General features: G+C 40.2%; 1 protein-coding gene and 1 pseudogene across 1 annotated transcript; both read left to right on the top strand.

Annotated features, from left to right (window-relative positions):
• The window catches only part of LOC131614300 (65-kDa microtubule-associated protein 4-like), a 162,096-nt pseudogene extending 150,059 nt beyond the window's left edge, over positions 1 to 12,037 (top strand).
• Positions 12,038 to 17,111: 5,074 nt separating this feature from the next.
• Positions 17,112 to 18,875, top strand: LOC131614299 (uncharacterized). The gene has a single exon (XM_058885907.1). The coding sequence runs from the start codon at positions 17,112 to 17,114 to the stop codon at positions 18,873 to 18,875; it is 1,764 nt and encodes a 587-aa protein (XP_058741890.1).
• Positions 18,876 to 21,353: the final 2,478 nt, after the last annotated feature.

Here is a 21,353-nt window from a genome sequence, read left to right as displayed (position 1 = left end):
TAAATTTTGGGAAACATGCATGAAACCAACATTGCTCAAAAATGTATTTTATCCAAATGGGGCCAAGTTTTCATGCATTCAAACATCATTTCCATAATATTATGGGCCTCCCACGACCAAGACTAAGCCCATACCATTTTTATTCATTTTTTGCTTGATTTTATCTTATTTTAAGATTAAAATTAAAAGGAAAAATGAATGGATAAATGGGTAGCTTAACAATCCAAGCATGACTCACCCAAGGAATCTCTGATCTTTCTGCAGAGAATTGAAGCAGCAAGGCAAGAGAAGTAAAGGAGAGGAAGACTTGGTAAAATATTCAAGGATTTTTAATATTTAAAAATCAAACTTTCAACCAAGCAATCAATGCTCTTAGCTTCACTTCCAAGCAGCCTCTTGGCCTATAAATGAAGTGGAATACATCAACAACAAGACACACACGAAATTATAGCCAAGAGCATAGCAAGAAAACTCATCAAATTTCTCAAAATTTCTCATACACTTTTGTAATTTTCAAATTTCAATATTCCAATCAATATCAATACAAAACAATCATTCCAATCATCTTCTAAGATCATATAAAGTAAGAATGAACCCTTAATATGGTCCCATGAGAGTCGTAACACATGCATAGTGTTCTTCATGTTCATACATAAGTAATTTTCGTTTTCCTATATTTAATCAACCTCAATGTAATCTAATCATTCCAATGAGTTTATGAGGTCCTATAAGCTAGATCTGGGCCTTAACATGTAAGCTCCCACGTGAGAATCACTCCATGCCATTAACAAGTGTTCATGCGTGCTAAAACTTCAACTCCATCGAATCCATAGCTACAGCACTCAAACAGCGAAACTAACATCATATTTGGACTCAGAGCATCCTAATTAGGGGATCTGGGTCACTTGTTATTGTATTGGAACTAACGCTTATTTTTGCAGGTTGATGAAGCTACCAAAAATGGTGTTTTTACTGTACAAATAGCAGGAGGTTTAAAACCCCCAGCTAATGTTGTTTGAAAATCCGCAGCATAAGTCCAGACGGTAAAAGGTTGAAGACGACCACGCGTCCAAGCGTGGTTCGTCAGTCAAAGCTTGACTCTTCACGCGTGGCGCTTGCATGGCTCTTGATCAATGGCTGGTCAACCAGTCTTCCCATCCACATGCGTGCACTTGTGGGTCCCAGTCAGACTTGTTTGAAGTCTCCTTGTGATTCAGCACATGTTCAATTAATGCATGCATATCATGCTCCCTCATGATCTGAGCCCTTAGATCATCCACTTTGCCAGCTCATCCAACGCACCAGATCCAGCAATCCATACCATGGGCTCACCATGCATACCACACCTGATCATGTATCCTTTTATTTTCTATTTTTATTTTAATTTTATTTGCAAAATTAATTAAAAATAGTTTTAAAAATCCAAAAAATACAAAAAAAATATTTTTAGACTTCTAAAATAATATATTATTTTCTGAAATAAAAATATTTTATTTTTCTTCAAAATTTCAATATTTTGCATAATTAATTAGTATATATTTATATATTTGCTTTTTAATTACTCTAACCAATCAAAAAATCATAAAAAAAATTGTTCTTTATATAAAATATTGTTTATATATTATAAACTAATTTTGTACATATTTTGAATAATTTTCTCTCTAAGTTTTAATTATTTGTATAATTATTTGCATAATTATGTTTTAATTAGCTTAAATCAATTTCAAATCAAATTTCAAAAATTCCAAAAAAAATTAGTTTTGTTTTAAAATTAATTGAAAAATATTTTGTACATATTTTAAACTTAATTTCTAGGTTTAAATCTATTTTCATCTTTTTTCTTCATTTTAATTTAATTAATCATGCATTAATTATAATTAAAATCAATCATAAAAAATCCAAAAAAACATGCCCTTTTATTTTTCTTGCAATTTAAATTCCTAGATAAATGTATAGGATGTCAAATTCATGTAAATAGGCTAGTTTACATTTCCTGCACAATCGATGTAATAGCGTAGATTTACTTTCCGCACTTTACATTTCCGCATTTTAATTTCCAGCACATATATAAACTGCGTGTATGTCAAAGATAAAATTGAACCGTTAGATCACTAACTTCAAAGATAAAATATCTGAATTCAAACACAAATCACATTTGCACCTCTTAAGGTAATCCCCTTCTCATTCTTTTCAAAATCAAAGTCAAAATTCTACTGTTTCGAGTACAAAATCGAACCTTTTGTTTGTATCCGGTGAAAGGATAGATTTTTAAAGGAAATAAGGATAAAGACCTTACAACTCAGGGTAGACCTCCTAGTTTGCTTGCTCAAATCAAAACAAACAAAATTCTCATACACTGTTGTTTTTCAAAACAAAACTTTCCAAAAAGACAATATTTTGTATACATCCAAACACGGATCATTACAAAGTTAACGTTCTTTTCAAAACATCTTTCGAAAGATAAACAAGCATTTTGTATACATCCGCACAAGGATCATTACAAAATTCAATTTACAAAAGTATTTGAAACCACATATGAGCATTCTAAAGCAATTGAAAAGTGATCGAAAGACAAGTGAGCTAAGCAAACTTAAGAGCCCATGGATAACCATGGATACAAAGGGTGCTAACACCTTCCCTTTGTATAACCTACCCCCCTTACCCAGAATTTCTTAAAGGTCTTTTTTCTGTTTCTTTTATAAACCTTTCCTTAATTGGATAAAATAAAAGGTCGGTGGCGACTCTGTGAATTTTCAAAAAATGCGAAAGCATTAAGCGATAAAAAAGAGTCAGTTCACGTATCTCTCCCGCTCAGAGGTATGGCCCGGGATTAAAAAACGGAGGCCCACAGAACTGGCGACTCTGCTGGGGAGATCACTTTCAAAAAACAAAATGTTTTCAAAAGGGGTTACCTTAAGAGAATAGATCACTTCGATGTTTTCAATTGATTGACTTGATTGCTCTATTTTTTTTCAAAGGTTTGTTTGGGTATTTTGCTTGTGTGAAAGATTCTAACCCGAATCTCGAGATACCTTAAGTATATGACAATAGACCAAGGAAACTGTACGGCATGTACCGATACGGTTGATCTGGTAGTCATCGTTAGTGCGATACTTTGGTTTATACTGATGTCCCTTGAAAACGATCAAGGAGTATATTAGGCTTCCGAAATGTCATTAAACACTAATTTGTCTTAGAACCTTTTTAGTTGAACTTGACTTGTGGCCTATTAAGTGGCTAGCTTTGAAATTGATCGAAGTTAGTTATCCTCGAGGAATATTTTGATCGGCCCGCTCGAGCGCCGTATTGAGATGTTACTTCCAAGGATTATAGAACCCAAATACTATTCTAGGACAGGTTTTAACCAACTCAACTTCAGTGGGGAGGGTATCACCTATCAGCTCCATGCAAGCCTTTAAACCTAAGGCTATTGTTTGATTTGTTTTTGTGTGCCACATGTTTGCATCATAAGCATATCATTTTCTGCACAAAACACTTCAAGGATCAAAGAGTTTACCTTTGTTTTTGCAGGTAATGGCTCCCGCCACCCGAGATTACATCCGAATCAACATCTCAACGGTACCATCTGAACTAAAAGACTTAGTGTCAGAATTCCCCAGGAATGTTCAATTCACCGTAAGGCATGGTCACTTACTCCATTTGGTTACCTCAAAATTTGAAGAAGACATGATACGGGTCCTGTTCCAGTTCTTTGACCCTGAACATCATTGCTTTACCTTTCCTGATTACCAGTTGGTACCCCACTTTGGAAGAATTCTCTGAACTAATGGGATTGCCTGTTCGAAATCAATTACCTTTCACTGGCTTAGAAAGGATTCCAAAACCTGAAGTCATTGTTGCTGCTTTACATCTGCGAAAATCAGAAATCGAGTCCAATTGGGAAACAAAGAGTGGAGTTAAGGGTTTGCTTCCCAAGTTCTTGTTGGAAAAGGCTCGACTACTGCTAGAAAACAAAAGTTATCCAGCTTTTGAGGAAGTTATGGCACTTTTGATCTATGGGTTGGTTTTATTCCCTAATCCCGACCAGTTCATAAGTGTACACATCATCAACCTTTTCCTAATCCGTAACCCGGTACCAACATTGCTGGGAGACATTCTACATTCTCTACACACTCGTACCATGAAGAAACGAGGAACTCTCATGTGCTGTATACCACTACTGGCTAGATGGTTTACATTTCATCTTCCCCGATCAGTGTTGAGAAATGAACAAAGAATGCAATGGTCTCGCAGGATTATGTCTTTGTCTCATTCAGATATCCGGTGGAACAACTTCTTTCAAAGAGACATTACTATCATTGATCATTGTGGAGAGTACCCTAATGTGCCACTCCTTGGCATCAAAGGAGGCATCACTTACAATCCCTCTTTAGCTCTACGCCAATTCGGATATGCAAGGAGCAACGGTCCTCATGACATGATTATCCGTGACATTGTGTTTGATTACGAGAATGATTCTCATAGACACCGACGAAGGTTCATACGGGCATGGGACAGTGTCTATAGAATAGAAAGCAAAACTTTGGGGCAATGGAATTCTATCCCTATGGAACCTTACCTTAGATGGGTCCGCACTCATGCTCAGAAACTCATTATGCCATATCCCGCTATTCTACCAGTGACTATTGAACCAGAGGTCGAAGGATACGAACCTCAAGTTATTCTGCACCTGGATATGCCAACTGACCTAGAAGAGTTGCAAAAATCTTGGGTTCAACTCAAAGAGGAAAGAGACACCTTCAAAGCACACTGTCAGGACTATGAGGGAAGGATATTGGAGCTCACCGGACAGCTTCAAGAAGAACAGCAGATCAACACATTCCTGGGGGCAAAGAGAAAGCGTCCGACGGGAGACCTGAAGGATCATTTATTTTATTTCTGTCTTGTAAGCCCAAATGAGGCAAAGAAAAAAGAAGCAAAAAAAAAGAGAAATAAATTGATTAACTAACGTTTGTTTCTTCTTTAACAAATCTAAACTCTAAGATCCTTGAAAACATTGCACACACATTTCATTTCATGCATTGCATATACATTTCATACATTGCATTCATTTACATTGCATATACATTTCATTCATTGCATACACATGGCATCCAGTCATACACATTGCGTAACGGGTTCTCATGACGGATTTCTCATCTCCTCGCTGTTTATTTCAGTCAGAAGAGATGGAATCTGAGACAAGCATCAAGAACCTCGAAGCACAGAATGCCCAAGTTCAAGTGGCAATTCTGGAACTGGCAAAGGGGCAGCAAGAACTGAAAGCCCTGATAATCAAGAAGAAAAAGAAGCCCAAAGGATTTGTAGGCTTGAGTCACCTGAAAAGGAAGATCAAAATCCCAGTCAAAAAGTTCAAAAAGCCACCGATCCCTGAAACAGTCGGTGATGATGAACAAGAAGACAATCAAAGCAACCAGGGTTCTGCTAAACCCTCTCTCTCTTCAAATGAAGAAAATGATCATTCTGGGGACGAACCGGATGATGACAAATACCAACAGCTGGAAGACCGTATGAAAGCTATGGAGATACAAAAAATACCTGGCTTAGATTTCAATGATCTGGGGCTCATCTCGGATGTTGTTATCCCTCCAAAATTCAAAGTTCCTGTCTTTGCAAAATATGATGGAGTGTCTTGTCCAAAACTACATCTGAGATCCTATGTGAGGAAGATACAACCTCATACAACAGATAACAAATTGTGGATTCACTTCTTCCAAGAAAGTCTGTCGGGTACACAACTCGAATGGTACTATCAGCTGGAAAATACCAAGGTTCATACTTGGGAAGAATTAGCTGCTGCTTTTTACAAACAGTACCAATACAACGCTGATCTAGCACCAACCCGTACTCAACTAAGGGGCATGTCTATGGGACCAAAAGAAAGTTTCAAAGGATATGCACAAAAGTGGAGAGATATGGCTGGAAGGGTTCAACCACCCTTATCTGATCGCGAGCTAGTCGACATGTTCATGGGCACTTTAACTGGCCCTTTCTATAGCCATTTGCTGGGAAGCTCATCATCAGGTTTCACTGACCTGATACTGACCGGAGAACGTGTCGAAAGTGGCATTCAAAATGGAAAAATTCAAATAGGTTCCTCCTCTGGTACTACAAAAAGGCCCATCAGCGGGAGAAATGAGGTCAATGCAACACAAATTCAGAAAAGTCGCAAAAGTGAGCAGCATCAATCTGTAGGGGCAGTTCTGATCTCCGCATCTGCACCTCAAAAAGATCAGCAGCCAAAATATACGCATCGACCAGATGCACCAAGAAGAAATTTCACCAGAATCAACATGCCAATCTCTCAGGCATTGCAGCACTTGCTAAAAGCAGATCTGATCACATTAAAAGGTCCTCCAAAGAATGTCAACACTTCCTCTCCGAATTATCGCCCTGATGCGACATGTGCCTATCACTCAAACTTTCCAGGACATGACGCAAATCACTGCTGCGCCCTGAAAAAATAAAATACAAGATATGATAGATGCTGGGGAAATTGAGTTCGATCCTCCAGAAACTCCAAATGTCATCACAGCACCTATGCCAAAGCATGACAAAACTGTCAACGCTATCCTGGACACTATTTACATCTATGATGTGAACGGATTATCAACTCCACTCTGCGAAGTCAAAGGAAAGCTAATCCGAGCTAGTTACTTCCCAGGATGTGACCCCGACTGCTTTTACTGCTCCTGCCTGCCCAATGGTTGTGAAAATCTGAGGATGGGAATTCAAAAATGGATGGATCGCCGTATCATTATGTTTGAGAGGCTCCCTTCTATGGACGTGCTGTGCGAAGTCTTTACAAACGGGATGAGAATAGAGGATGCCTCAATGATCTCCAGCTTACCATTCAAAATCTCTGCCAAGGCTCCATTCAAAATTTCTGCTACACTCAAAGTGGCATAAGTAGTCATTGCTAGTCCAACTCCATTTCCATACTCCTCAGACAAAGCTGTCCCATGGGGATACGACGCTAATGTTTACGTTCATGGAGTTAAACAGAATACCTCGACTGAAGAGGCCGCAAAGTTAACTACTCCAACTGTGGGTAATATTGTGGGTACCAGCAAGATCACGAGAAGTGGAAGAATCTTTTCACCAGAAATTTCTCCAAATGTTGCTGCTGGTCCAGTCCGAGTCCCAATTCCTAATCAAAATGTCAACGCTCGAGGCAAAGAGCCACAAGTTGAACAAGTTCAAACCCCGGTGGAGATCACTGCTGAGGATCCGTCAAAGCAAGAAATGGAGGAAATATTGAAAATCATCTGCAAGAGTGATTACAATATTGTTGAGCAACTGGGGCACACCGCTTCAAAAATCTCAATGCTATCTCTGCTAAAATATTCAGAAGCTCATGCCAAAGCTCTGATGAAGTTCCTGAAAGCTGCGCATGTGCCTCAAGAGATCTCAGTCGACCAATTTGAGAATTGTGTTGCCAATCTAACCGTGAGCAATGGTCTCGGTTTCTCCGATGTGGATCTAACCCCTGCTGGGAAAAATCACAACAAAGCCTTACATATCTCCATTGAATGTAATGGCACCACTCTATCTCATGTGCTAGTAGATAACGGTTCTTCTCTGAACGTGTTACCGAAAACAGTACTAGAAAAGCTTGACTTCGAAGGAATTGTGTTACAACCAAGCGATGTTGTGGTAAGAGCCTTTGACGGATCAACCAGAACGGTATACGGAAAAGTGAATCTCCCAATCAGAGTGGGTTCTCAAATCTTTGATTCTATCTTTTACGTAATGGAAATTCACCCAGCCTACTCCTGTTTACTTGGACGCCCTTGGATACATGGGGCAAACGCTGTAACTTCTACCCTGCATCAGAAGTTAAAATATCCAGTAAAAGGAAAGATTGTCACAGTCTATGGCGAAGAGGAATATGTGGTTAGTCACCTAAGCAATTCCAAATATGTTGAGTTGGAGGACGAATTCATCGAAACTCCATGCCAATCATTTGAGATGGTCTCTCCAGATGTCTCTACCGCCAAGCATATTCCTGCTACTCCAACTACAACTATGGCTTCTCTCAAAGATGCCAAAGCCTTGATTGAACAGGGTGATTGCACAGTATGGGGACAACTTCCCGATATACCCTACAAGTCTGACAAGCTAGGTCTGGGCTATGATAGTGAAAATCAAAAGAATGATCAAGGTCCTCGTTCTGAAGGATTAATGTCACACTTCGTCAGCCAAGAAGTAAACGCTATTGAAGATGAAGGAGTGTTCATGAACCATATCCTTCAGCCATATCCAGATGAAATTCCACCCATTTCCATGGGAATGTGGGATGCTGTGGGAGAACCAAACGGCGGGTATAATTATCAGTATGCCGCACCTCAGAATTCCTATATTGCTATGGAAGACCTTACCCCGACTGGATGGGGTGATCAAATTGGAAATGACGAAAGTTTCACAAGTCCCGTCACTGAGCAATATCAAAATCCACCCAAAGAAGTATGGGACACGCTAGGAGAACCCAGCGGCAAATATGACTATATGGTGAAATACTCCGCTCCTCCGAGCTCACAAATTGCTATGGAGGACATTGTCCCAACTGGATGGGATGAACAGTACGATGACAATTTCGCTTTCGAAGAAGCCAGGGAAATACCAAATAACGAGGGTTGCTTTCTGTCAGCATACACTCCTCATCAGGATGCACAAGTCTCTATTCAAAACATCATCCCGACTGCATGGGACGGCCTTATCGAGCATCTTGCTCAGCCAACAGAGATATCTCAGCCTGGGCTCTCGTATCCAGCAGAGTATATCCCTTATCCCGAAGGATCACCGGCTCATTTTCCCACTAATGAAATCAATGCTGTGGAAGATGAAGAAGACAACTGCAACTGGAACAGCTGGATACTCCCTGCTCACAACAGTGGATTGAACAACTGGAAAGCTGAGGATGTGATCTCCTTTGTCCAGGAGTAAATGCCATTTCCTGTTTTCTTTGTGTATATTGTGCAAAGATAAAAATGGTTCCTGAACAATCGAACCATGAGCTTGAAAGCCGTGTGTCTTAGCACACTGGTCCTTCTATAAGGGCTTATCATATCATGATCATGTGCATTCAATAAAATCATGGGACGCTTGCATATTTAAATTTTGTGATCCTTTTTCCTTCTTTCTTCGCTTTCAAATAGCTATGTTTTTTCTTCACACATACTCACATAATTAACATGCAGATTCACATACACTCTGGATCCAGTCAACAACGATTCTGCTATTACCCGTCATGACTTTGAAAGTCCGATCTACCAAACTGAGGACGAAAGTGAGGAAGATTGTGAAGTGCCAAGAGAACTTGCAAGGCTGCTAGAACAAGAAAACAAGGCCATACAACCTCACGAGGAGCCAATTGAGGTCATCAACTTGGGCAGCAAAGAAAAGAAAGAAGTCAAAATAGGGGCTGATTTAGAACACAGCGTCAAGCAAAGACTGATTCAAATGCTGCGAGACTACGTCGAGATATTCTCCTGGTCCTATGAGGATATGCCAGGCCTTGACACGGACATTGTAGTTCATCGCCTGCCAATCAAAGAAGGTAGCACTCCAGTCAAACAGAAACTACGAAGGAGTAGGCCTGATATGTCAAAAAAGATCAAAGACGAGGTTGAAAAACAGTTCAATGCCGGATTCCTAAAAGTTGTAAGTTATCCTCCTTGGATAGCTAACATCGTGCATGTACCTAAAAAAGACGGGAAAGTCAGAATGTGCGTGGACTACAGAGATCTGAACCGGGCAAGCCTCAAAGATGATTTCCCTCTACCACACATCGATGTACTGGTTGACAATACCGCACAATGCAAGGTATTCTCCTTTATGGACGGATTCTCAGGGTACAATCAAATCAAGATGGCACCCGAAGACATGGAAAAAACAACCTTCACAACACCCTGGGGAACCTTTTGTTACAAAGTAATGCCCTTTGGTCTGAAAAACGCAGGAGCAACCTATCAACGTGCAATGGTAGCGCTATTTCATGATATGATTCATCATGAAATAGAGGTGTATGTGTCATACCCCAAAATTTGCCCACTCAAGATCATTTGAAAATCAAAGTCTCAATACTCGGCTGAGTATATACTCTCCTAATCAACTACCCTTCAAACTAGGGTTTTGTTCTTCTCAATGAAAAGTCAGCTTCTGACACCTCAAGTGGACTTCGTGGATTCTTATATGCTTCAAAGAGATCCCATACCAAGTTTCAAGCCTCGATTCAAAAGATTGCTCATTCATTGGCCCAAACGATCAATAATCGATTAGTTGACCTAAAAGTCAAACTATGGTCAAATCACAGTCAAAACTTCTGATTTTTGGTCAACATCCTCATTATGAAGTGTTATTCATCATTTGATCAAGTATTGATCATGATTCATCAAGGAAAGTTCAAAAATCAACAAAATCCTAAAGTTCCTAAATTTGGGTTTTCTAGAAGAAAGTCAACCGAACTTTGACCGGCCATAACTTTCACATGGAGCATCAAAAATTTCCCATCCAAAGCTCAATTTGAAGGAAATTGAATTCTCTACAACTTTGGCTCTCACATGCCAGGTCCAAAAATGCTTCATTTGGAAGATATAAGCTAATACATTATAGGTCCTTTTGAAAGTCAACAAAAAGACGTTTTCTCTCAAAGAATGGTAAATGAACATGGTAAGTTCAATGAAGGTGAAACCAAAAGTATATTTTAGAAGACTCTTTGAGCTTTCTAAAATGTACAAGAACACCTTCATACGATAAAAAATGAGGGAGATATGATTGGTACAAGGTAGGCGATTTTCAAGAAAGGCGTAAAAAACCTAAGTGACAAAATTCATATTTTTGAGTAATGGGCCATAATGCTTGAATCACCCACGAAATTTTAAGCTTGCTAGGGGCCCATAAACTCATTTTATTTTATTCCTTGATTTTATTTTATTTTTATTTGAGTTTATTCATTTAAAATTAAAATAAAATGAAAAAAAATCAAAAAAAAAGATATTTAAAAAAGGAGAATGGCGCCCATCTTTTTATGGATCTTCTAGAAGACCTAAAAATCTTGCCATAAAGCAAAAATTTCGTGAATGGACAAGGAGGAAGCAAAATCTTCTCAAAATGGAAGGTTAAAAAAACATGTTTTATCTTGTTTTGGCAACCATTTAAACACTTGATTTTTTCCTCATTTGTCTAGCCAAATTCTTTCCCTTTAAATACTCTATCACTCAGCATACAAGGAAGAAAAAAAAGAGGACGCTAGCCTTTGGTGTGCCTCCAAGTTCCAAATTTTTTCAAAGAAAGCTTGAAATTTTGTTTCACGTGGGCAGCCAACATTCAGAGCAAAAGAGTCATTGAAATCATCTCCCAAGGTAATATAAATGAGGAATGAATCGTAATTGAAGCACCATAACGTGTAGCATGATCATTCCATATTCATAAACTTGGTTCATAATTTAAAATTTCGTATCTCTTGTTTTAAGTTGCTCAATTGAAAACTAACGTTTGTTTTAAGTTTTTGGCACGTATTAGAGAAGGTCTGATCCATTGTTTTGGAGTTTAGAGGCTTGGTACGAGATTTACCATTACTAGGGCATAAACATGTTACTTTGCGTTTTTCATATTTGCGTAATGTTTCAGGCCAAACAAACAGCATCAATGGACTCACAAGGTCCTAATTAGTAGATCTGGGCCGATAGTTTGCTTGCCTTGTCGTTTGTTTGCGTTGTTTAAATTGCAGGTTTTAAAAAAGGGAAAACCGCGGAAAAATCCGCAGGTAATTCCGTGGATAAAACCGCAAGAATATCCGCAGGTACTGAGGTTAGAGAAGATGAACAGTAGACGAGACCATTTGACCGCTCGCGTGGCGTCTCTCGCCTTCCTGATTCGTCCGTCCATAGCATACGTGGGCCCGTTTGGACTTTTGGTTGAATTGACTGATGGAATACGTTTAATATTTAATTATTGTTTTTGCTTTTATTTACAGCCAAGCAGCGTAGCACAAATGGTTGCAGCTACCCTCTGATAACCATAAGGCCCCTAGTTCGAATCTTCCAGGGGCAAATTGCATGTTTTTTTTCTTTCCTCGCACTTTTCTAACTTTTCTTGTAAATAATTAACAATAAAAGAAAACACAAAATAAAAAATATATAAAAAAGGAAAACAACTAATACTTAACCATTTATATTTTAGACTTTTGAATTTGAGTTAATTAATTTAATCATTTAGTTATAATTTTCTAGGTTGCTATTAGTTTCAAAATTAATTTAATTTAAGATTTAATTTAACTTATTTACCAATTAATTAATAAAATTAGGTTATTTAATTAGTATAATTTAATTTAGTAAATAATTTAAATGTTTTAGGATTTAGTTGATCAAACTTTTATAATTAATCATTTCCAATTAAAATTAATTTTTCACTTAATCAACAAATTTACTTTCTCCCGATTTCTTCTCCCATCTCGAAACTCCATGTATGGCGCATGTTTGTTTATTTTTGTTTTAGACATTAGAATGTATATAGGTCCAAATGTAAACATTATAGTGAATCTCTTTACTTTCCCGCATTTTTTAAATTTCCGTATTATTATTATATATATTGTTTAGATGTATGCTAATTAGGGTGTGTATGGCAAGATAAATAAATCGTTAGCTCACGTTAACTCAAGAATAAATATTATTGAATCCAACACACTTGCACGCACTCACCCTTAGGGTACGCCCCTCTCGGTTGCCTTACGAATAAAGGTCGTGTCCCTCGAATATAGAGGTATCTAAGCGAACGTCCCTCGATAAACAAAATCATCAAAGATCATAGTCCCTCGAATTGCTGCCTACAAAAATATGATCTTGTCCTTCGAACAGTTGCCTAAACGAAAGATGATTTGTCCCTTTGATATCGCTAAAGATACCTCTATCCTGTTGCCTTCAAACGACCTTCGATGACCCTTCGATGTCCCGAACACGTCCAATATAACAAGGATTTCCTACTTCTATATAGTATGGATAATCCTGGGAATCGTAAAAAGCATAGAAAAAGACCAATCTAGGGTAGTGCTCTTAATATACCTAGCTCTATTAAAAAACATCTTTTCAACACTTTTTCAAAGACTAAGGCTACGCATTTACGCTAAAGTCCTTATGTCCCTTTTCAATTCAAAACAAACAAAACAAACATGAGCTAAGTAAATTAAGAGCCCGTAGATAACTACGGATGAAAAGGGTGCTTGCACCTTCCCTTTTCATAACTTACCCCCCGAACCCGCTTTCTTTCAAAAGGGTCTTTTTCTGTACTTTTTGCCCTTCCTAACATTGGACAAAATAAAAGTCGGTGGCGACTCATGCTCACCGCAACATTGTTGCGTATTAAAAATAAAAGTCAGTTCACCGAGTTACAGAACTGGCGACTCTGCTGGGGACAAAATAAAAAGAGGGGTTTACCTTAAGGCTTAGTTCATCATAAAATGTTTTTTGTTTGTTTGTGTGCTTTATTTTAAGGTTGTTTGGGTATTCTGCTGTGTGAAAGATCCTACACCCGGATCTAGTGTACCTTAGGTATGTGGCATGAGACCAGGGAGGCTGTACGACATGTATCGTTATGGTTGAACTGGTGGCCACCGTTAGTGCGACGCTTTGGTTTGTCCTGATGGCCCTTGAATCTGATCGAGGAGACATTTGGCTACCGCGTGGTGTCATGAGCACTAATTCGCCTTTAGAACCTTAGTCGAACTTAACTTTGGCTTATAAGAAGTAGTGAGATGGCTGGCTTCGGGTTCCTGACTGAAGTCGGTTGATACTCGATACTACACTCATTGAGATTGGACTCTAGGGATGTTTTTGGCTGGCCGATTGAGCGCCATGTTGAGATAATGCCCGCGAGAAAGATCAGGGATATGAGCACCATAGAACCCGATTACTTTTTTAGGACAGGTTGAACCAACTAAACTCAAGAAGGGAGGGTATGTACCTATGGACTTCATGCTGGCCTTTAAACCTAAGGACTTTGTGTGAATTGTTTGTGTGTGTTATCTACTTGGCATCATAACATCATAACATCATGGCATATCATCCTCACTAATAATTTCAAGGACCAAGAAATTTATTTTTGTTCTGTTTTGTAGGACATGGCCTTTGCTACTAGGGATTATGTACGACTCAACTTTGTGGGGATACCTTCTGAGCTTAAGGAGCTTGCCTTAGAAGTTCCTGGAGATTCTAAGTTTGCTGAAAGACATGGTTATCTACTCCGACTGGTCACCTCCCAATTTGAAGAAGATATGATGAGAGTCTTATGCCAATTCTTCGATCCCGAGCACCATTGCTTCACTTTTCCAGATTATCAGTTGGTACCTACCTTGGAGGAGTTCTCGGATTTACTTGGTATACCCATTTCTGAGCATTTACCTTTTACTGGTTTGGAGAGCACTCCAAAACTTGAGACTATTGCTGCTGCATTACACCTAAAGAGATCAGACATTGCCTCCAACTGGGACACTAAGAATGGAGTCGAGGGTCTCTCGGCCAAATTCTTATTTGGGAAAGCTCGACAATTTCTGGAAGCTATGAGTTACCAAGCTTTTGAAGATGTTTTGGCCTTATTGATATATAGTTTGGTTTTGTTTCCTAACCCTGATCAATTCATTGATGTGCATGCAATCAAGATTTTCTTGACTCACAACCCCGTACCTACACTACTTGGAGATATTCTACATTCTCTCTACTCCCGTATCATGAAGAAGCGAGGGACTCTTATGTGTTGCACACCCTTGCTGGCCAGGTGGTTTATTTCGCACCTTCCACGTTCAGTGATAAGAAACGATCAAAAAATGCAATGGTCTCGAAGAATCATGTCACTTTCTCATTCGGATATCCGTTGGCACGTCATATCTCAGGAGTACGTCACCATTATCGATCATTGTGGGAAATTCCCTAATGTGCCTCTCCTTGGCATTAGAGGGGGAATCACCTACAATCCTTCACTAGCACTACGACAGTTTGGTTATGCTCGAAGAGATGGCCCTCACCGATTGACTATTGAAGGGATTGTTTTCAACTATGAAGAAGATATTCAAAATCAACGCCGAGAGTTCATACGCGCTTGGAATAAAGTGTACAGGGTAGATAGCAAGAGTTGGGGGCAAAAGAACTCCTTTCCTTCAGAACCCTATCTTAGATGGGTGCGCACTCGCGCTCAACGTTTTGTCATGCCATATCCTTATGTTAGACCTGTGATTGTGGAGCCCGAGTATGAAGAAGATGTACCTCAGGTTATTTCTCACCCCGACATGCCCACTGATATTGAGGAACTGAAGAGATCTTGGATCCAATTGAAGGAAGAAAGAGACACCTTTGAAGCTCAATTCCGCGCCAAAGAGAAGAAAGTATTAGAGCTCACAAAGCAACTTCAGGATGAGCAGAGTATCAACACATTCCTCGGGGCAAAGCGACAGCGTCCATGGGAGACTTGAAGACTTTTTTTTCCTTTTTATGCTTTTATTTTGCTATTTCAAGTTTCTTTCCTTGTAAAGCCTATTAATGGCAAACAATTTTATGTTTTTTTTAACATTATTAATGAGAATTTCTTTCTTGTTGGTTTAAGCAAATTTAAATTTCGAGGTCCTTGAAAGCATTGCATAAACATAAGCATACCATTCATAAACATTGCATAACAGGTTTCTCTAACAAGACACTCATATTCTCGCTGTTTATTTCAGCTAAGAAAATGAATCCTCTCGAGCAATCGGTTAAGGATCTGCAAGCACAGAATGCTGAGTTCCAAGCCCTGATACTGAGTCTGGCTAAAGGGCAGGAAGAGCTGAAAACCCTCCTTACTAAGAATGAGAAGAAGACTAAGAAGCCTGTGGGCGTTTTCAACATGGGAAGAAGATTCCGAGGCCCTCTCAAAAAGGCCAAAGAAGTCGATATCCCAGAAGAGACTGAACAAGATGACAATGTTAGTGGTAAGGCTGATCAGAAGAGCAATGGTTCTGTCAAGCAAGATGAAGATGAAGAAGAGTACTATGATGATGAAGAGTATCCGGAAGATAAGTACAGACAGTTGGAGGAACGAATGAAGGCTGTAGAAATCCAGAAGATCCCAGGGTTAGACTTTGAGGAACTAGGGCTCATCTCAGGAGTTGTGATTCCTCCAAAGTTCAAAACTCCGACCTTTGCAAAGTATGATGGAGTCTCTTGTCCGAAGCTGCACCTAAAATCCTATGTGAGGAAGATCCAACCTCACACTGCCGACAAGATGTTGTGGGCCCACTTGTTCCAAGAGAGTTTGACAGGAACTCAACTCGAATGGTACTATCAGCTGGAGAGTACCAATATCCGTACTTGGGAGGACTTGGTTGTTGCTTTCTACAAGCAATACCAATACAATTCTGATCTCGCACCGACTCGTACACAATTGCAGAACATGTCCATGGGTCCAAAAGAAAGTTTCAAGGAGTACGCTCAAAAGTGGAGAGACTTGGCTGGCAGAGTTCAACCTTCTCTAACAGATAGGGAGCTGGTAGATATGTTTATGGGTACTTTGACTGGTCCATTTTATAGTCATTTGTTGGGAAGCTCATCAGCTGGTTTTACTGACTTGATATTGACTGGGAGCGGGTTGAAAGTGGCATCCGAAGTGGGAAAATTCAGGTAGCTGCCTCTTCTGGTGTTACGAAGAAGCCTTATAGTGGAAAGACTGAAGCTAATGCTGTGCACAGCCAGAGGGGTCGCAATAGAAATGATAGTGGCCATTCTGTCGGGGCTGTCTTAATCTCTACACCAACACCTCGACAAAATCAACAACAGGGATACCAGCGTAGACAAGATGCACCTAGAAGAAACTTTACAAAGATCAATATGTCTTTGAATCAAGCATGGCAACACTTGCTGAAGGCAAAGTTACTTGCGCCAATAGCTCCGCCAAACATCAATACATCTTCTCCTCGCTATGATCCTAACGCAAGATGTGCTTACCATTCTGACTGTGTGGGGCATGACACCAACAACTGTTGGACATTGAAACATAAAATCCAAGACATGATTGACGCAGGAGAAATCGAGTTCGATCCTCCAGAAACTCCCAATGTTATTACTGCTCCTATGCCGAAGCATGACAAAGCTGTCAATGCTGTTGACAAAGAATCCTATGTTACTAATGTGATGAGTCTGACTACTCCACTCCCTCTTATCAAGAAGAAGCTGTTGCAAGCCGGTTTATTTCCGGGTTGCATTGAAGACTGTTATGACTGCTCGTCTCAACCAAATGGTTGTACAAGGTTGAAGATTGGTATTCAATGCCTGATGGATAATCGAAAGATCATGTTTGAAAAAGTGCCTTCTGTGGAAAAATTATGTGAAGATCTAGCCCAGAACTTGAAAATTGAAGATGTGTCCGTAATTTCCAAGACTCCTATCAGAATCCCTACCAAGGCCCCCATCAGGATCACTGCTGAGCCCAAGGTAGCTCCCTTGATCATTACCAAGCCTGGTCCGATCCCGTACTCCTCTGACAAGGCTGTCCCTTGGAGCTATGGTAATGATGTGTATATTCATGGTGTGAAACAAGAAGCCCTGAATGATGAGCCTGTCAAAGTTCCTAGTCCCGACGTCGACAATATCGTAGGGACCAGTAAGGTTACAAGAAGTGGAAGAATTTTCTCTCCGGAAATATCTCCGGATGCCAATATCTCAACCCAGGTCCCTGTTCCCGATTCAACTGCTGATGTGCGAGGGAAAAGGCCAATGCTGGAGCCAGTTCAGACACCGGTGGAAGCTACTGCTGAAGAAGTTTCTCAGAAGGAAATGGATGAAATTCTGAAGATCATTCGGAAGAGTGATTACGATGTGATCGAACAGTTGGGGCACACTTCCTCCAAGATATCCATGCTGTCATTGTTAACCTGTTCTGAGGCCCATGCTAAGGCTTTGATGAAGTTTCTAAAAGCGGCGCACGTACCACAAGAGATTTCTGTTAATCAATTTGAGAACTGTGTTGCAAGTTTGACAACGAACAATTACCTGGGGTTTTCTGATGCTGATCTGACTCCTGCTGGAAAGAGTCATAACAAAGCCTTGCACATCTCCATTGAGTGTAAGGGTACTACTTTGTCTCATGTGCTGGTGGATAATGGCTCCTCGCTGAATGTATTGCCTAAATTGGTGCTGGATAGACTTGATTCTGAAGGGATAGTGCTAATGCCCAGTAATGTGGTGGTAAAGGCTTTCGATGGGTCGAAGAGTACAGTCTATGGAGAGGTTGAGCTCCCAATCAGAGTGGGTTCTCAAACTTTCAACTCCTTATTCTATGTGATGGATATCCACCCCGCCTATTCTTGCTTGCTCGGGCGTCCGTGGATACATGGGGCAGGTGCTGTGACATCTACTTTGCATCAGAAGCTGAAGTACCTTGCAAATGGCAAGATCGTCACTGTGCATGGGGAAGAAGAGTATGTGGTTAGCTGTGTGAATGAGTACAAGTATATCGAAGTGAACGGCGAATTTATCGAGACTCCTTGCCAGACTTTTGAATTGGTTCCTCAAGTTGTCTCTACCGCCAAGCACGCTCCTACTGTTCCTAAAGTTACCCGGATCCCTTCAACAATGGCTTCTCTGAAGGATGCTAAGGCTGTAGTTGAAGAAGGTGGTTGTACTATTTGGGGCCAGCTCATTGATGTCCCGTATAAATCTGACAAACTTGGTTTAGGTTGTACTGCTGGAACTCAGAAGAATAATCATCACACCCGGCTTGGAGGATTAATGTCTCATTTCGTCAGCAAAGGAGTCAATGCCTTGGAAGATGGGGAGAGCAACTGCAATCTAGACAAGTGGATCTTCCCGACACCTGATCATGGGCTGAACAACTAGAAGACCAAAGATGTTATCTCTATCTCCTTCAATCAGGAGTAATTGCAATTTTTCCTGTTTTTATTGTTTTCTAGTCCAAGTTTCGGTTATGTAATTCAAACAATAAACTTCAAAGCCATATGCCTTGCCCGGGGTATAGTTGGTCCATTTGTTAGGGCTTGTCATGTCATGATCATATTTTCATTCAAATAAATCATTGGACGTTTCATATTCAAATATTGCGCTCTATGTTTTTGTTTTCTTTTGTCATATTATTAAAGTTATGTGTTCTTACACACACTCACATAATACACTGCAGATTCACATCCACTCTGGATCCCATTGATAACGACTCTGCTACTGCCTATTATAACTTTGATAATCCGATCTACCAAGCTGAGGACGAAGGCGAGGAAGATTGTGAAGTGCCTAGAGAGCTTGCCAGACTGCTAGAGCAAGAAGAAAAAACTATACAGCCGCACGAAGAGCCGATTGAAATTGTGAATCTTGGTACTGACGAAGAAAAGAAAGAAGTCAAGGTAGGCGCTGGGTTGGAAGACAGTGTCAAACAGAGACTAGTCCAGATGCTACGAAACTATGTTGAGATTTTCGCTTGGTCCTACGAAGATATGCCTGGTCTTGATACTGATATTGTGGTACACCGCCTGCCAATCAAGGAAGATAGTCCTCCGATAAAGCAGAAACTACGAAGAAGTAGACCTGATATGGCCAAAAAGATTAAAGACGAAGTTGAGAAACAGTTTAATGCTGGGTTTCTGAAGGTAGTAAGTTATCCACCATGGATCGCCAATATTGTGCCAGTACCTAAGAAGGATGGGAAAGTCAGAATGTGTGTTGACTATAGAGACCTGAATCGAGCAAGTCCAAAGGATGATTTTCCGCTGCCTCACATTGATACACTGGTGGACAGTACCGCACAATGCAAAGTGTTCTCTTTCATGGATGGCTTCTCCGGTTACAATCAGATCAAGATGGCACCAGAAGACATGGAGAAGACAACATTCACAACACCTTGGGGGACTTTTTGTTACAAGGTAATGCCTTTCGGTTTGAAGAACGCAGGGGCAACATATCAGCGTGCAATGGTAGCCTTGTTCCATGATATGATTCACCAAGAAATAGAAGTGTATGTGGATGATATGATCGCAAAATCTGACACTGAAGAGGAACACCTCGTCCATTTACAAAAGCTTTTTGACAGGTTAAAGAAGTACAAATTGAGATTGAATCCGAACAAGTGCACTTTTGGGGCAAGATCCGGTAAGCTCCTAGGGTTCATCGTCAGCAGTAAAGGTATTGAAGTCGACCCGGCCAAAGTTAAAGCTATTCAAGAGATGCCTGCACCACGTACTGAGAAGGAAGTCCGGGGTTTCCTGGGACGTTTGAATTATATTGCAAGGTTTATTTCCCACCTGACAACTACTTGTGTACCAATCTTCAAACTGTTGAGGAAAGATCAAGTGGTAAGATGGAATGACGAGTGTCAGTTAGCTTTTGACAAAATCAAAGAGTACCTTCAAGAACCTCCAGTTCTGATGCCACCAGTCGATGGAAGACCTCTGATAATGTACCTGACAGTGTTAGAGAACTCAATGGGGTGTGTACTGGGGCAACATGACGAGTCTGGCCGAAAAGAGCATGCAATATACTACCTTAGCAAAAAGTTTACCGACTGTGAAACAAGATACTCACTGCTCGAGAAAACTTGCTGTGCTTTGGCATGGGCTGTTCGCCGACTAAGACAGTATATGTTGAACCATACTACTTTATTGATCTCTAAAATGGATCCCATCAAGTACGTCTTCGAGAAGCCCGCTCTCTCCGGACGAATAGCAAGATGGCAAATGATATTGACAGAGTACGACATCCAGTATACCACACAGAAGGCAATTAAAGGAAGTGTACTAGCTGATCATTTGGCTCATCAAGCGGTAGATGACTATCAGTCCATGAGCTTTGAGTTTCCAGATGAAGATATCATGCTTGTTACTGACTATGAAGAGCCTGGTCCGGATGAAGGACCTGAACCGGGATCCCGATGGATTATGGTTTTTGACGGAGCTTCGAATGCACTGGGCAATGGTATTGGTGCTGTAATTATTTCTCCTGAAGGCGGACATACACCATTCACTGCTAGACTATGCTTCGACTGCACCAACAATATGGCCGAATATGAAGCATGCATCATGGGTCTCAAAGCCGCAATCGACTTGAGAATCAAATTTCTAGAAGTGTATGGAGACTCAGCCTTGGTAATCAGTCAGGTCAAAGGAGAATGGGACACAAAGCACCCTAATCTCATCCCTTACAAGGAACATGTGTTAACTTTGATCCCTTATTTTGAAGAGATTACTTTTGAGCATATTCCACGAGAAGAGAATCAATTGGCAGACGCGCTGGCTACCATGTCATCTATGTTCAAAGTCAGGTGGGACAATGAGGCACCCCTGATCATTATTGAAAGATTGGATGAACCGG

This window comes from Vicia villosa, linkage group LG6 (genome assembly GCF_029867415.1).
Source record: "Vicia villosa cultivar HV-30 ecotype Madison, WI linkage group LG6, Vvil1.0, whole genome shotgun sequence".
Classification (NCBI taxonomy): domain Eukaryota; kingdom Viridiplantae; phylum Streptophyta; class Magnoliopsida; order Fabales; family Fabaceae; genus Vicia; species Vicia villosa.
Note: the sequence above shows the minus strand (reverse complement) of the source record. Positions and strands in the feature narration are given on the sequence as shown.

Coding starts and splice junctions, on each gene's coding strand:
- LOC131614299 (XM_058885907.1), top strand. CDS start 17,112: ATGCCGAAGCATGACAAAGCTGTCAATGCTGTTGACAAAGAATCCTAT.